Source organism: Halichoeres trimaculatus, unplaced genomic scaffold (assembly GCF_033239565.1).
Source record: "Halichoeres trimaculatus isolate MK-OKI-2021-1 unplaced genomic scaffold, fHalTri1.1 fHalTri1_scaffold_17, whole genome shotgun sequence".
Taxonomy (NCBI): Eukaryota; Metazoa; Chordata; class Actinopteri; order Labriformes; family Labridae; genus Halichoeres; species Halichoeres trimaculatus.
In genome coordinates, this window is record NW_027437195.1 from 26,124,444 (window position 1) to 26,142,725 (window position 18,282).

At 41.5% G+C, this 18,282-nt stretch overlaps 1 protein-coding gene across 1 annotated transcript in view; it reads right to left on the minus strand.

The window, feature by feature from the left end:
• The window catches only part of mdga2a (MAM domain containing glycosylphosphatidylinositol anchor 2a), a 118,224-nt gene extending 102,781 nt beyond the window's left edge, over window positions 1–15,443 (minus strand). The window contains exon 1 of the mRNA XM_074691791.1: window positions 14,678–15,443. Within this exon, the coding sequence (XP_074547892.1) occupies window positions 14,678–14,750 (73 nt within the window). The 5' untranslated portion in view covers window positions 14,751–15,443. The remainder of the gene's footprint in view (window positions 1–14,677) is intronic.
• Between the last annotated feature and the right edge of the window lie 2,839 nt (window positions 15,444–18,282).

Genomic DNA, 18,282 nt, shown 5'->3' on the forward strand with positions numbered 1-18,282 from the left:
GCCAAACACACACACAAACAGTCGGCGCTGTACACAATGTGGCACACACACACATAATAGAATGACACACACAAGCTGTTATAACACACTGAAGACCCACTTTTGTGTTCCCCTACCTTCAATCAGCTCCCAGCATGCACTGGGGCAACAGTTACTGATCAAACCTGAGGAAAAGTGCCCTTGTGTCCACTTCTCCTCCTAGTATCCTTTTTTGAAAATAAACAAATAAATACATAAATAAAAATTACAAAAAATTATTTAGTTTTTTTTATTTCAATTTTTAAGTTTTTGAATATCTTTTTTTTATTTCTGCATTTTTAGAATTTCAGTAAAAAAATGAAAATTTTGCAATTTTTTTATATTTCAAATATTTTTGCAATTTTTCAAATATATTTAATTTTTTTTTATGTTAAAAAAATGTCATTTTTCGGATTTTTTTCCAATTTTTGCAAAATATTTAAAATTTAAAAATTTGCATAAATGTTAAAAAAATATCTTAATTAAAAAAAAATGTTTCAACAATGAAATTAAATAAATGCCAAAAAAAATCAAATCTTTGAAAGAATACTTCAATGTGATCACATAAATTGATATCATTGCTCAACTCCTAATTTTAGTCGTTTGCTAATTTCCTGCCACAGATCAATCAAGCGGGCATGTTGGCAGTTGAAATTATGCCCATATATTATTGATATATTATGATATACATGGAATAATATATTGAGGGCACATATACAATATATTGCAATATATTGGAAAATATAAATACTAAATCTCGTATATGGGGATATATTACCTAATATATGACATTATATTTTCCAATATGCTGCAATTTTTCTTTCGTAAGGGAAGGAGCCACTGCAAAGGAGTCAAAGAGCCGCAGATTGCAGACCCTTTCCCCATACATTCCTCTCCTCTTCTGTCCCATCCTTCCTTGGTGGATCCCTCCATTCCTCTCCTCTAATACTTCTTTCTCTCTTCTCCTCAGAAATCTTACTCCTGCTCTTTAACAGTGTTTTCTTCTCCTTCTCATTCCCTTACAGCAGTTACTTCTTCTCCCTCCTCTCATTGCTGTTTCTCCTCATCCTCGGTTGTTCAGCCTGGAGGTCTCAGAGTAAATCTGAACAGACGTGCTGATTAATTTCTTCAGCCAAATGTTTAGTGGGACAGAAACGGGCCTGTCACGCTGGCTGGTCAACAAACAGAGATGTTCGCTGAGCCATGAGGTGTCACTCTACTGTCTCCACCTCCTGACAAGGAGTCGGCGACAACCAGCGGAGCAAGCGCACCCACGAGTTGACAGACAGACAGTTTGAAGAGGTCAAAGGTCAAACTGTCGTTAATAAATACAGGATGTCCCACTTTGATCAGAAAACATGAGTTTCAGATGTAAACTTTTTTATACACCATTTTTAGGAGGTAGATCCAAAAGAAAAGTGTATCCAGAAGTTCCCTAAACTTGCATTCTGCTTAATGACCACTAGTTTCTCCTGATGAGTTTAAGGTTTAAGGTCTTGGGCTCAGCATGACAGCATGATGTTCAGTTAAGTGAACTATGGTCCCAGGAGGAGACACCTGTGGATGATAAAAGTAAGACAGGTGTGTCAGTCAGTCACCTGAGAGCTGTACCTTTAAGTAACGACCCCACACAGGATTTTCTCCACCCCATCAGCGTACAGTCCCACAGTGCTGAACCAATCAACGAGGATGAGGAGGAGGAGGAAGAGTCATCGCTGACACCAGCTGCTGAGTGTGGAGCAGGAGGAAGGTGTGCAGCTTTTAGGAGCTCACACTGAATAAATCATGTGACGCGTGACGAGCTGACGGCAGCAGAACTCAGCTTCAGTCCACATTAGACCTGTTTGTGTGTCTCCAGCATGAGGGCCATGCAGGCTGACTGAAAGCTCCAGAGACTGTGACTGTTTCCATCTGTTTCTGCAGCTACAAACTGACTCCAGTCTTCCTCCTCCTCCTCCTCCTCCTCCTGGCCAGCAGGAAACAGGAGGCGGGCCTACAGCCCTCACAGTAATCTGCAGCGCTCCGTCCTCATTAGCAAACATTAACACTTATTAACACAGTAAACCCACAGCTAATGGCTTGATAAACACGGTAACACACTGGGGGGGAGGAGGAGGCTGGGAGGAGGGGGGACAATGGCGGCTTCCTGTCTGTGAGGAAGCTTCACAGCTGAGAAATTAAAAAAACGTGTTATTTAAAATGTTTATAATTAATCCCAAGAAGGTAAAGTGAGATCAGGTCAAATATGCAGAGTTAATGATTTAATCACAACACACACATACACACACTCACACTAACAACACACACACACACACTGCAGCTTCTACAACTGCTTCATTCTTATATTCCTCTCTGAGATCAGCTGATGTATCAGACTTTCCTCTGGTCGTTTCCAGTCAGTCCTGAGGTAAACCCGCCCCCTCTTCAGGGTTTTAGGACTTTTAACGTCCTGATTAAAAATTTGTGGTCTCACTCAGTTAAGAGCGTGCAGCTCATTTATTTATGCTCATCTCAGGACATCTGCTTCAGCTCAGTCCCCATAAAGCCCCTAATGCTGAAAATGAAACCAAAGTGAAAGTCCCAAAAGCTGCAGTTCCCTGAGTGTCCACTAGAGTGTGTCTCCAGCAATGGGTCAGACTCATAGACTGCATGTAGAGTGTTCAGCGAGGCTTTGCCATTTACCTTTATACAGTTTTGAAGCCATTATACCCCCGTCACAGGCGCCGCCATTGGCAGCCAGAGCCTGTGCAGTGAAGGCTATGAATGAATCTGAATGGAGCCTTGACGTGACATAAAACCTCATTTTAAACCTCTAATAACTAATGAAAACTAAACTTTCCAGAAAAAAAAAGGAGTTGAATACAAGACAGCCAAATGATATCTTCAAATCACCACAACAATCGAATGCATGAAAAATTTCTACAAGGAGTAGTAAGTTTTTACAGTTTGACTACAGCTCATCTGGAATAACTGGGGAGATGGATTTTTGACCCATACTGCAGCCAGCCACCAGGGGGAGCAGTTTCTGTGACAACCTCACTTTGAGCCCAACAAGACGATGTAAATTATTTTTTACAGTCTATGATGGAGCCAAGAATGTCCAACAATAGCAAAAATAAACACGTTTCCAAGATGGGGCTTTTTTCCAAAATTTTCACTAGTGATTTTGATGTCCTACAAAAACAAACATTTATTCACAGTCTCAAAGTGATTTTTTTTTAAAGAGAAAGAGCTAATCTCTTTTGGAGGAAAGCAATATAACAGTATTACATTTTTACCACGACCGAAAACAAAGCCAACAAAGTAACAAAGTGCTTGAACTGCAGTTCCTTTGGGTGACCACTAGGGAGACCTTCCCCAGAAATCAGTCAGTCCCAAAAGAGCCCCATGTTGGAATCTCCTTGACAATGAAAATAAAAATTGTTTTTATCTGTTGCTGGTGAGCTTGATGTCCCTCAAACAAAGATATTCTTGTGTCACTGTGTCCTTCTAAACCACAAAAACAAACTCACGGTCACACAGTAAAAGAAAATCCAAAAAATGAGAAAGTGCTTTTGTGTCTTGCAGACTAAGAACCAAAGAGTTACATATTTTTTACAAGGCACAAAAATAAAGCCAGTGTAGGAACTAAGTGCTAAAAACAGCTGTTCCCTGAGTGACCACTTGAGTTTGTCTCAAGTAGTGAGTCAGACCTCAAAGGAATAAAAAGAAACTCAACAAGCACATTTTTCTCATTGGTCATTTTTTTCTCTTAATATCTTAAAATCCAACATTTTTCTGGACTTCTAGGTCGCTTTTATTAAGTCTAATATAAATTGTGACAAATAAACTTGCTTAGAGTGCAGCTTCTGCAGTGATATCTTTTATCTTTTTGCTAACAGTAGCATGCTAACTAAATTTAGCCCAGGTCTAGATTAAGGCTCCTCTGTCTTTCCCACCAGTTTTAATGACTTGGTTCAGGAAGTTCAGGCATAACCCAAGGCCAAACAAGGCTCGTCCTCTGATTGTCTGGAAGGGAAGTTTGAGAATTAATCTGGAAAGACTCTGGACTATCTATTCTTTGTCTTGATTGGCTGAAAGTGAACATAAACTTGTATTCTGCTTGCTGTAAGATGTTGTAAAAACTCTGGTTGAAGTCAGTGAAAATATCTACCAGTCAACACCTCCTTTAAACTCAGCGCTGACAACACAAATGATCAAACTGTGTGCGTGTTGGATTTCTCAGGACATCAGGTCTTGATGTGTGCTGTCAGTACCGATCAGTCATGATGTCCTGGTCTGAATCAGATCCTGAATCAGCGGCCGACGTCTCTGAGCTGTTTGCTGATCGACACGTTTAAACCTTCACGCTAAATCGTCTTGTTTTTTCTCTTCGCTGTCACACAAACTCAGCAGCACCAAACGTCTCAGACTCCTCTGAGGGATCCGGACTCCTCGCCTCCTTCACTCAGCTTTGAGGATCCGGATTATCCCAAACTTTTAGATTATGAGCGCTCGCTGACAGGCCGACCGTCCTGCTGAACCCTCCCCCATTACAGACGACAACAAACAGCATGACACACACACACAGAAATAACAGCCTGTAGGTGATCTTTAGTATGATTCTGTGTGTGACAGTGATGAGGCTCACACACAAACACACATGTACACCCTCTGATTCTTACACACACACACACACAGAGTTCATACATGTGGAGGTGTTTGAAACCAGAAGTCATGCGTAATTGTTTGCTCCTCCGCGTTACTTCTTCATGAGTCCTCACGGTGGCGCTAAGACATCAGCCGTAGAGCTTTTGAATTCTTCACTCAAGCTGATATTGTATAGAATTATCATATGACCATCAATGCACCTGATTTATCGCTATCATGAGTCATGCATCAGATACTGTATCTCTACAGTAAGGAAGGGGCAGGCAACCTAGGGCATGTGTGCCATAAATGGCATGTGAGGCTATTTATGTTGGCATACAGGGAATAATTACAATGAGGCAGAGGTCAAAATAAATAAATAAATAAATAAATAAATAAATCTATTGTTTTGTATTCTTGAACACTTCACTAGAAATTGAGCACACTATAAATGTTCTTACATAAAAAATTAACAAACAACATTGAATAATACATTTTAAGGGATGCACCAATATGAAAATTTTGACCAATAGTGATTTCTGATATTAATATTGCTGCTATGGCCGATAACCCATATTTACCAATATCAATATTGGTAAAAAAAAAAAAAAACAATCTGAGATGATGTGTTGAGGTAACTGAGAGAGAAAGAGCGGCGCGATTGTGAGAAAAAACGACCATAGAGAGGATCAAAGGATGACGCACCCGAGATGAACGCGATCAAAAGAGTGTTTTGCATGTTTTGAGGATCAAAACAGGAAGAGAGTGCACTCTTCTTTGGTAGTTTTGGTGTTTACATAGACATAGAAAAAAATATTATTTGAGTCTTGAAAGATCTTTCAAGATGCTCTGAAAATGGCTGACAGCTAATGAGTATCGGCCGATACCGATATGTAACAAAATGACCAAAATCGGCCGATACTGATACTGAAACCAATGTATTGTGCATCCCTAATAAATCTAAATCATTGCTTTACAGTTGCCCGAGTGTGTCTTGCAAGTGTGTCACTACAAATCTCTTGGGAGGTCAGCCGGCTAGCTCGCAATCACATCCACTTAGCGGTGCTATCAAGGCAAACAAACCAAGTTTCAGTCGTTCTTTCCAACAGAGTTGGACAAAGGAGTAAGGATTTATCACCAGGAGACCGAATGATATGCACCCTTTGTTGTGAAAGTGTGGGATGTAGGACATCAAGTGTGCAGAGTCTTTTTGAGACCTAACACGAAAACAGTGCTAGCAGAGTAGGCGAAACAAAGTAAAACATTCAAAACTTTTTTGTACTGTTAAAAAAAAGGAAACGGAAGGAAGTTATACCATTCATCACATGGACAGTGTGGTTTCACCATTTACCATTGTACTCAGGCGCAGCTATTAGCAGCCACTAGCAGCCATTGTGCAGCCAGATTCTGTGTAGTAAAGACTGTGAGGGATTCTGGGAGAACCTGAGTGGAGCTGGCTGACAAAAACAATAGTCTAAACACTTCTTGACTCTACCTCCCGACTAGGGATGAGTACCTTTCACATTTGAAACGATACCTGGCAATCAGTACCGGTACTCAGTACCAATTTTCGGTACATTTTTTGTGTTCATGTGGTAAAAAATATCAATTTGTTAAATAATAAAATATAAAACATTTTCAACTTAGCGTATTTAGTCTTCATTATATAACCTTGCAATGCTGTGTTCATGTTCACCATGGAAAATTACCTTCTCTTCCACTACCTCATAGTCACAAGGATGTGTTCAAGTACCTAAACATGGTACCTTTTGGTTTTACATAAATCGGTACCTGGTACTTTTGACAGAATTTGGTCGGTACCTATAAAAGTACCTAATTCGGTACCCATCCCTACTCCCAACATATTTTACAATCTCCCAAAAAAATACACGAGAACGGCAGCTGTCAATCATCATTTAACGTAACGTAAAACCTTGTTTTTAACCTTCTGTAACTAATGAAACTGAACTTTACAGAAAAAAGAGGACTTGAATACAAGGCAGCCAAATGATATCATCAAATCACCAAAACAATCAGACGTTTGACCACAGCCCATCTGGAATGACTGGGGAGATGGACATTTTTGACCTATACTGCCGCCAGCCACCAGGGGGAGCAGTCAAGTCATGGAAAAGGTTGCCTACCCTTGGTATACAGTGTAAGGATACAGTGCAGTCATGCAGTAGAGTCATGATACTGAGAGCTAATCTCCATAATAATGTACAACAAGAACAAACTGTACATCTCTACTGCAGCACACTTTGTGTATCAGACCTTGAGACAAAGCAGATAGTTCCTCAAATGAAGCACAAGCCTTTGTGGTAGCGACGTCGGAGCAGAGACTTACTGTATTCAGTCTCTTTCAGTTCCAGTTCAGCTCCCATCATTAGTTTTGAGAAGTTCTTGGTTGTTTTAAAACTGTTTTTATAAAGTTTAAAGTTGGCTGGTTGCTCTTGCATCACTCTGTCTACAGTGACTCAGCTACAAAACAAAGAGAGCTCTCAGATTTTCCTACATCACTTATTCCACTCCACCAATTTCTGAAAAAAATCACCTGATGTGTGTGTGCAGGGCTCAGTCAGAGACCAGTGACTGTACACGGCTTGTCACAATGCATGATGGGACACTTTGAGTCCATTATGAGGAGTTTAATATCTCAGACAACCTTCAGACAGAGCGACAAAATGGTGAACTCATTATACAGAGAGACACCATCAGAATACCCATCAGCCCCTGCAGTGTGTGTGTGTGTGTGTGTGCGTGTGTGTGTGTGTGTGTGTGTGGCACCCTCACATCTGCTACCTGTCACCTTCAGTCCCCCCACAGTTTGTGTCAGAGCTGCTAAAGAAGCTGTCAATCAAACACACACATACACACACACACACATGTTCACAAACAAAAACTTTTGACTGTATCTTTTGTGGCACGCAGCAAAGCACGCGTTAGTGTGTGTGGTGTAGCAGATTAAACAGAAACACAAACATTTATGGCACAGAAGCTTAATGCTATCATTAATTGGTCTGAACAGTATGCATTTAATTCACACACCCACACAAAAACACACACTTAAATGTATTTTCTTGAATCAATTCTTTAGTTTGTTGTTTGATTGAAGCGCAGGCAGCTGACCGTCTGTTATTTCTTATGTTTACTACAGGGATCTAAGGAGCCAATCAGAAAGCTGCTCACTCACTGAATGTGCTTGACCTTTAACCTCCAGACGGGCTGGAGAGACTTCAGGAGGTGAGAATGAGCCAGCACGACGCTGAGATCACAAGAAAGGCACAAACAAGACGAGGAGCAAAAACACCAACAACTCCAACACAGTAAATAATAAAACTGACGTCAACAAGAAAAACAACTCAGAGTCAACGCTGTGACAGACCGCAGGATGAATGTGATGAAGAAGATGCAGCAGGAGCAGAAAACTGATCCTCGGCTGAAGGAACGGACTGAGGATTGTAACACAAGATTTACACGAGTCTGTGAATCAACCCAGAGATTTAGTGAGTACATCGACATTAAGGGGGCGGAGCTTACAGAATGTGACCAACACAAACCAGAGCAAGTTTACAGCCAGAGCAGCAACATGGTCTTTAAACTTAAAGCAAACTGTAAAAACACACAACATAAAAAAGGAAAGTCAAAATAAAAACTCATACACGTCCTGACATTTTCAGGACTTTACCTCTAATACCATGAAGCAGAAGATTTTCTGCACCACATAAGCTATATTGTCCTTCAGTATATTGAATTATCAATGCAGTATGTCTCTGTTGCCTTGCATTTCTCCCTTTCACAAGTGAACTCCTGAAAATTTTCAAACATGCATGTCCTGATAAAATCCAGGACTCATCCTCTTATACATGTACCCCACAGCGGAAGACATCCTGTGTCAGAATGATAGACTCTGTCATGCAAAAAAGTGAATTTCACTGTAGCTCACTTAAGTTTTGTGACTTTTATCACTTCCGACAAAATTCAGACAAATTTTAAACATTGATGTCCTGAAACATTTTGAACTTGTGCTCTGAAATATTCTTCACTGCAAGAGATTTGATGTTTTTTAATGCCACCTGGTCTGCTTTCACATCACTTCTTCATCCTTAAAATTCACCTGTTACCTGACTATACAGTCCTGACATTTTTAGAACTCGACCTCTCAAACAAGCAACATGGCCCAGGTGATTTCCTGTCATATTTACACAATTATATACATACTGTCTTACTGAAGTATGTTCCCAATATAGTTGAAGCAGCATGCATATCTCCCTTTCACAAGTAAAACTCCTGAAAATTTTCAAACATGGAGGTCCTGACATATCCAGGACCTATCCTCTCATACTTGTACCCAGCAGGTGTGGACGTCCTGAGTCAAAGTTATATACAATTTCATGCAAAAAAAAGAATTTTTAATGTAGTTCACTTCTGTTTTGAGACTTTTCTCACTTCTCACAAAATCCAGAAAAATTTCAGACATCTGATATTCAATATTATGAACTTTTGCTCTCAAGTATTCTCTATGGCAAGCCATTTTATATATTTTAATGTCACCTGGTCTGCTTTCACGTCACTTCTTCATCCTTAAAATTCACCTGCCACCTGACGATCAGGTCCTGACATTTTTAGAACTCAACCTCTAAAATGAGCAACATGGAGCAGGAGATTTCTTGTCAGATTTACACAATTATATAGATAGTGTCTTACAATGTATGTTACTGAAATGTTCCCAATATAGTTGAAGTAGCATGCATATCTTCCTTTCATCCGTAAACTCCTGAACATTTTCAAACATGGAGGTCCTGACAAATCCAGGACTTATCCTCTCATCGTTGTACCCCACAGCAGGGGACACCCTGAGTCAAAGTAATATACAATTTCATGCAAAAAAAAAAAGAGAATTTTCAATGTAGTTCATTTCAGTTTTGTGACTTTTCTAACTTCTGACAAAAGTCAGACAAATTTCAGACATCACGGTCTTGCAATATTCTGAACTTGTGCTCTGAAATACTATTCATGGCAAAACAGTCAATATTTTTTAATGTCACCTGGTCTTTTCTCTCCACTTAGTCATCCAAGAAAATATACCTGTTACCTTGCGACTAGGTCCTGACATTTTTAGAACTTGACCTCTCAAACAAGCGACATGAAGCATGAGATTTCTTGTCAGATTTACACAATTGTAAACTGTCTTACAATGTATGTTACCAAAGTATGCTCCACATATAGTTAATGTAGCTTGTTTATTTCTCCCTTCTACACTCCTGAAAATTTCCAGTCATTCCGTCCGTTACCCAGAGCAGGGGACATTCAGTGTCAGATGAACCTCATAATGTAAATTTCAATGTAGCTCCCTTAAATTCTATATATTTTGTTCATGCATGAAGTTCAGATATTTTCAGGCAAATTTTGAGGTCCTGACTCCAGCCAATTACCTGACATTTTCCAACTTCATCCTTTCACACTTATATCTCATAGCAGGAAACTTTCCTTCATGCTTGCTATGAAATACAGTATGTTTTGTTTGTTTGAAGATTACTTTTAGGTTTCAAATGCCTTTAGTGAGAGTATATGACAGCAGATACAGCAGGAAACTATAAGGAAAAAGTGGATAATGTCATCAGGCAATGGGCCAAGAGCAGGAATTTAACCTTTTTAGAGGAATTCAGCCACTACATGGAGTAGACTGAGCTAAAGTGCTGCCCTGGTACAGTATGTTTTAAATGTAATCTAAACAAGAACTCCAATAATCTACTCCTAACAAATGTCTGACGTCCAGGCACTGACGTGTTCAAATCATGCTCTCAGATCTGTGCTAAAGCAAAGCTCGACACCAGATGTACGAAGGGCTGGATCATCCTGGACAGTGCAGCTTTAATTCAGATCACTTTCAAAATACTAGAGTACACATTTAAAATATTAACCAACAGAAGGTCTTCTCCGTTATCCTGTCTCTAAAGTCCTCATATAAACACAGATGTTGTGTCCTAATCCCCCACTTCTCTCTTAACCTCCATCTTTCCTTCCTTTCTATCATTGTTGCGTCCTGGTGGCAGGCTAAGCCCCGCCCCCACGGGGAATAGGAATTACGGGTGAGACTCACGGACGTCAGCACTTAAAACAGTATAAGTAACAGTGTGTGTGATGTAATTGTAATCTGTGACATATCAGATTACAGATAATCTGAGCCAACGTCACAGAGAAAGTCAAACTGTCACTGCACAGTGGGATGATGTACGGGAGCCTGAAGCTGCCAATATTGTTTAGAGAGATCATTTTTGACAAGTTTTCTTTACAGACAGTACATTGGTTCCCCTGTAGTAGCTTTATACGCTTTACAGCTCATAAAAACACCTTTATTTTCTCACACTGGTGTTTTGGAAAACCCTCATTTTAGCTTCTGTCTGAAACACATTATTTTAGCTACTGTCTCCTTAAGGCTACCTCCTTCCCAACTCCCTTCTCTTTGATTGGCCAATCCGCTAGGGGCCTGTCTAAGGGTGGCGCTATGGGTAGACCTTGATGTGAGGCCCATTCTTCCAATTTGTCATTAATTAGGAGATCCTTAAGTGATGACCTCATCATTTCAGCCTGACACTCTGCTGCATGTCCTCCCCTTCCCTCTACTCTTCATGTTTCCTCTCTCTCCTCATATTTAATCCAAAAAATGCCCAAAATTCCAACTAAAAAAGGTGCGGAGCTAAAAGAACATCTCGTCTCATACAACTGATATCAGACTGTTGATGTGGTCAAAAAATAAAGCTCCAGATGTTTCTCCGAGGGAGCAGCAGACTCACTGATAGCTGAAAACGCACTCTCTAATGCACCAGCTGAGTTTACCAGGTCTCCCCTCGACATGTTACTGCAGTGTTACAGTAAAAACCTGGTACCTGACAGGTGAGAACAGTAAAAGGTCACAGTCTCACTCTGTGTAATCCTCTGGTGTACTCTAACATCTGCAGCAGGGGGAAACAGGAGTACTGCAGATGTTTTTTTATAAGGTCAGCGCTGAGAAACGTCTTCTCTCTGTGACATTAAAGTGATAAAACACGCTGTTTCCCGCTGATTTATTACAGAAATGTTTAAATGTTCCATAAAGAAGCTTCACTTTATGATATCAGAGGAAAATTACAGGGTGCAGATCATAAAACGAACTACAAGCATTGGGATTAAAGACCCTGAGGACACCTTGATCTTTCCTGAATTTACATTAGAAAAAAGGGACATATGGCAGGTTAATACAAACAAACCGTCAATGTTTTATCTTAAATCATCTTAAAGAATCAAAGCCTCTTTCCTCACACACCTTTCCTCTGTAGGATAAACACCAAAGTTTGATGCACTGAGATTTCACAGCTGAGGAACGCAGCTGGTTTTTAATGCAGACTTGCATAATAGCAAGCAGAGACTGTCATTTTTACACTAATATTTAGACTGAAAATGACAAGAAATAAAAAGTTGGAGTGATGACTCATGCTGCACTCGGGGACCTATTTCAAATTTTACATCCAATGAAAAACATCTTTTGAGCTTCTATAAGACACACAGCTGCTGACAGCTTTAGGTTGACACCACAGACTGCGCAAAACCATGGACAACACAACAGCTAACTAAAGTGAGGCCAAAACCAAAGAGTGTACAATGTGAGGTCATAGAGGATGAGATGTAAACAATTAGGGACTGGTTAGACGACGGTTTTAGGGTGAAACGCTAAAGTGTTGTTGCATTTCAGCCTTGTGTCAACACAGAAACCTTAAAGTGATACTCCGGGATGGAACAAGTTGGGTCCTATCACAAGTTTTAGGGCAGATATTACCCCTACAGCAGCGATTTTGTGCAGCAGAAGCCAAGGGCGCACTCGCACCTAACACCCCCTTCCTGCTCCTCTGCCGGTTTCCTCTGCACTCAGACGGGGCCAATTTTTACTTGACCAAAAACACAAATAAACGGACTCCCACCGAAAAAATATGATATCGGTCTGCATTCACGCTTTATTTAGAAATTTTTCAGCACTGCTAAATAAGGTTCTCATCGTGTCTCTTCGTCCTAGCAGACTACCTGCGTTTGTTAATACCTGGCACGCCGTGCGCGCGAACTGATACACTAAGCGGTGAGCGCCTCGTAGCCAGCTGTGGCTCTGCAGCGGAGGTAGCACCGTTTTACGCCACGATGAGAACTAGAGTCTTATTTAGCGGTGTTTTTGTGTGAAAGTAACCCACTGAAAAATTCTCTAAATAAAGCGTGAATGCAAACCGATATCAGATTTTTTCAGTGGGAGTCTGTTTATTTGTGTTTATGGTCAAGTACAATATGGCCCCGTCTGAGTGCAGAGGAAACCGGCAGAGGAGCAGGGTGGGGGTGTTTGGTGCGAGCGCCCTGGGCTTCTGCTGCACAAAAACACTGCTGTAGGGGTAATTTCTGCCCTAAACCTTGTGATAGGACCCAACTTGTTCCATCCCAGAGTATCACTTTAAATGCAAACTTTTCAAAACGGTCTCCAGAGTGAAAATGTTCTGAAATGCTCCTGACACTGTTACGCTGTAAACAGATAGAGCATTTTCAGTGGAAACGCTGACGTCACTCCCTGCTTCGCGCTTGCAACAGTACGATCATCGTGGACTACCATGTTGTGTTTGTGCTGCTCAATCTGTTGCATCTGCTGACTGTCTTTCAACAAAATGTGCATCGTTTGCTCCACTCCTGCACTTAGCATTCCCCAATACACCAGATGATCAGCTCAACTCTACTGCTTCTGGACAAGACAGTTAGAGCTCCAACTTCAGACCTGGCAGATGAAACGTTGTGTAAATGGGGCCTGAATTTCTGATAGAGAATATTTGTAAACATTGCCGTGAAGTTCTGCTCAGAGTTGAGCTAAAACCTGCTGTGTCAGCTGCTGTTTTAGCGCAGAGAAGAAGAATTGATTCCTGGTTGCCTTTTGGGGGTCTAAATGGTTTCTGGTTTCTAATCAGTGCATAGGTTTGTGTCCTCACTGATACCTGACACAGCAATGGGACTGTCTGGGAACCCGGATCAGGACATCTGTAACAGTGATATCATAAAAACAAGTCACAAAAAGCTGAAAGTTGAGCTCAGAGTTTCTCCTGACCTTTAGTCTGCTACACAAAAAAACAGGCACCATCCTGAGCTTTTAACTGCAGCTGGAGTTTGCTCAGGTGTTTCAAATTTCAGGTTAGGCTAATGAAAGTGTGACGTGGGGCTGAAAGTTCTGGAAGGAGTTAGAGAGCCATAATTTGAGCTGTTGTCTGAGCAACCTCGCTAAAAATCATACAGATGCTAATCATGTGCTCTGAGATATTTAAATGAAGAATCCCCCCCACAGCCGCCTCAGAAACATGTCAGCGTTCCATTAAACAGAGGATAAAAACAAACAGGCTCGTTCATTTTACAGCGCAGAGTAATTATAGAGACAGCTACAGTAACAACAGGAATAAATCAGCATAATGTCAGAGAGAGAAAGGTCAGTGTGAGCTCATTAAAACACAACGCTCACTGCTGCTCTCATGTCAAGCAGCACCAACATGTCCCACAGACCCTGAACACACCTGCAGCCCTGCAACACAGGAAGCGTGGTGATGGCGTCAGAAAACACAGAACATCACAGTCAGTTCACACAGACTGCTGCAGAGAAATTACCGGGACATTACCGTGCAGCAGCCTCCGGCGCTCACAGGTGTGTGTTGGTGTGCAGCAGCCTACCTGTTGTGCCTTCAGGCCGGGCATGGATGTGACATGACTGACTGAGCAGCAGAAGCAGCCACACACACACACACACACACACACACACACACACACACACACACACACACACACACACACACACACACACACACACACACACACACACACACACAGTGCCTACACACTAAATCCCTCACAAGGTCACTCGGTGCGGGTGGTGTTCCGGGCTGCACGCGGCTCGTGCTGCGATGCGGCCGTTGGGAAATTTAACGTGCACACGTATCAGTTAAGACACAACATGTTACTTGTACATTAGTGACGTCCTTACCGTACACGCCCTGTCCGTGCACGCCCTGCAGGAAGCCGGTAAACAGCCACAGGAGACCGAAAACTAAACCCATCTTCACATCCTCCTGTGGCCGCCTCGCTGCTTCTCTCCCCCCGGGGATGAGGTCTTCAGTTCGGTTGCCCGCAGCCGCTGCTGCCGCTGCCGCTCCTCCCTCCCCCTCCTCCGCTCCGGCCGGCGTCCCTCCGCACCGAATCCGGCCCGGTGACCGGTTCTCATCCAAAAATCCAAACGTGTCCCCACCAGCAACCCGCCACCACCCCCGCACCCCGGTCAGATGTGACAGGCAGGACCAATTCTGCTCATACCGGAGCTGACGTTAAACCGTGCGGAAGAGTTGACGCGGTCAGAGGAGCAGGTGGCTCAGCCGCGTCTCCTTGGTGGTGACATTGCAGAAAAAGGTTCAAATTCAAGGAATAGCCTCCCGCACTGGTTTCCTCCTACCGGTAGGATGTTCAGAAGTCCCAGCTTCCCCTCCGCCGTGTCCACCGGGCTCCGTGTCCGTTGGTTGGTACGAGGGTTACATCCATCATCCTCGGTGAAGAAGCGGTGTCCGCTCCGTGTCCCGTCCTTGCTGTCAGCGGCTTGTTGCGGCCCTCCAGGCCGGACAAGAGAGGTGGCAGTTGGGGTTCGGTGATGCCGTGTTGCTGCTCTGAGCCCCGGCGAATGAGAAGGCAGAGACGCGGTCAGTTCATCCGACTCTACGGTGGATTTTACCGGTGAGAGACGTCACTAAGCGAACCGAGCGGTGAAGTCAAACAGGATTAGGAGTGGACATGGGCACGGCTTCCTGGAACAGATTTTCAAAATAAAACACAGAATAGTTCTGATTCAAAGATAGGATTTAAAGCTTTTTTTTAAGTGTGTTGTGTTAAACCAACTTTTTAATACAGATATAACTCACAAACCTGTCAGTTTTAGGTAATACCGCTTGTTATGTGATCATCTCTTCACATATATTTAAGATAGAAAGACCCTTTTAAATATCCTTCTGGATGAGGAATAAATAAGCGTCTGATGTTGCAGAATAAAAATGTAGTATACAGTGTGATATGACCCAATAATGACATTTAAGTTGTAGTTTAACCCAGCCCAAGATAACAAATTGTAATACATCTTGATAAACACACAAAAAAACCTGTTTACTTCACACACTGTTTCCCACAAAGCATGCCACTAATAGTGTTCCTCTTTTTCTGTCCTCAACAGGTAACACTCAGTTTGCACTGCCATAACTGTTCCATAACAGTGAAATAATGCGAAAGAAGTGCCAGTGATTCTTCACATTTCCTGTTGTAACAGAGGATATCCATCTCACAGGTAGGCTAACTGTTCATTTTTACATTATAAAAGTCCACCTAATTTCCTTATTCAACAAAAAAGAAAGAAAAGAAAAAAACCTGCAAAGCTACAAAACAGATCCTTTATATGTTGGTCGTGTGTAATGGGCTGTTTTAAAAATAGTCCCAGCTGTTCAATTTTAGAAGAGAGAAAGACATAGGCCTTTTGTCTTTGTCAAGTCAGCCTTCATCAGAATCTCAGACTACATTTTTCAGAACTTTCGTGGGAAATTCAATTTTCACAGCAGTGGGTTGCCCTTTTATTTAAAAACAAAATTTTTAGTGCTTCTTCAATTGTGAGCTGTCGTGATTCCCATTATTTTGGTCAGTTAAGATATGAGACTTTTATTTTGACGGTTACAGACGCTGTGTTCCTGTCTCTGCCATGCTAACATTAGCTAGCTTGACAATAAGCAGAATCTTCCGCGCGAACCTTCACGAGCCGCTGATTTCTGACCGTCCCTCACGAGACAAGAAGCCTGTAGGCGGCACGAGCGGTTGAAAATGACAGCGCGAGCCCCCACTGCGCACGTGTGTGATGTCCTTTTTTCCCGGGTCTCCTGAGTGAGGCGGGAACACAGGAAAATGATGTCTCACTCTGTGTCTTTTGTCGACTCTACTGAAGTCATCTAGATCTCATTATCGATTAATAAAGGGAACATAGAAATATACATTAAAGTCTGACATTACAATGTTCTCACTGTGACATTCTGTGACTCAAACAGCATTCATTTATTTCCTTCAACACTGTGTATTATACCTCAATTAATATTTACTTTTGTCGCAAAGAAAGACCTTGACAAAAATTGAGTAGATAAACTTGCTCGCTTTTTGGACCAGCACCACTAAGTTACAGACTCCAGAATGTTCCATCCTTCTCTACTGCTGTATTTACAGCAGCTTGTGTTTGTGTATGTAAATGTGTTGTTTTGTTACTCGTCTGGATTTGATCTAATTCATTTTAATGTTCCCTTTTTGAAAACAGATTCTGCACGCACATGTAAACATAAAACACATTTCTAGCATTTGCACGCAGAACAACAAAGTTTTTGTGTTTGTTTTACTTTGTGTCATTAATATCAAACTGATGCTGATCTGTGCCCTTTAGCTTCATCATTTATACGTGTTGAGAACATATTCTCACGGCAGCCATCCTCCTGTAACATAACGCTCCAGGAAGCTTAGACTTTATCCTGTTAACTTGCTTGCTTTCAGCTGCTTAAAGTCTGAATAGACAGGCCACGTGTCACATTATCAAAACCATATTTGATAACTTCTGAGACATTTGTCAGCTAAAAACAGAGCCCAACATTTCACAAGTTTCCCAGTATTCTCGTTTTGGGTATTTTGGGGGGCTCTGGCTTGGTGGCAGTGTTGGTTATCTCTCAGTTGAAGTGTTTGGGGTGAAATCCCAAGTCCTGCCGTCCACGTAAATGGTCACAAAACTTAAGACATGACCTAAAGTAAGTTCAGGAACATTAAACCCCTCAAATAGTGTGCACATCAAATCAAGTGACAAACTCCAGACAAAAAATATGAAGCCTATTGGGAAGTGCTAAATTTTGCAGTTCATGTAGTGGCCACTTGAGGCTGGCTCCAAAAACAAGAGAAACCACATACACACCTGTTACAAAAAGCTAATGATGACAGCAGAAACAAACGTGTTGTTTTTTTCATGGCAACACACAGTCATAGGGGTGAATTTCATAACTTGTTTTCAAAGATCTTACACTTATGAGTTTTGCCCATATTAGGGCAAGGCTGACTTGACTGATAGGTGGGCACCCTGCAGCTGTCGATGGGCTTTTAAACTCTGTATCGGATACAATTGAGTGATAAATTTACCTGAATATTCCAAATTTTCCCTCTAGGATAAATCAAGCATTTCTGATTTGTTTGTTATTTTACAGTTAAATAAATAAATGTAACATCACTCGTAAACTAGTGTTAATATCTTGAGTAAACACAATCAATAAGTTTATATCTGGAAAAAAAAAAGAAATAAAACAACTTCTAGGGTGAAATAAAATACAAAAATGTATGGATGTAAGTCTGCTTGGGGTAGGGGTGGCCAACCAGTCAGAGACCAAGAGCCACAAAAATTACCGTGGTACTACAAAGAGCCACATCACACATGTGGTCTTACAAACGCACCTTCTCTCACACATAAACGAAATGACATAAAATAAAAATCAATACATTTCCATCTATCTATCTAGATAGCTATGAGCACATGAGCGATTCAGA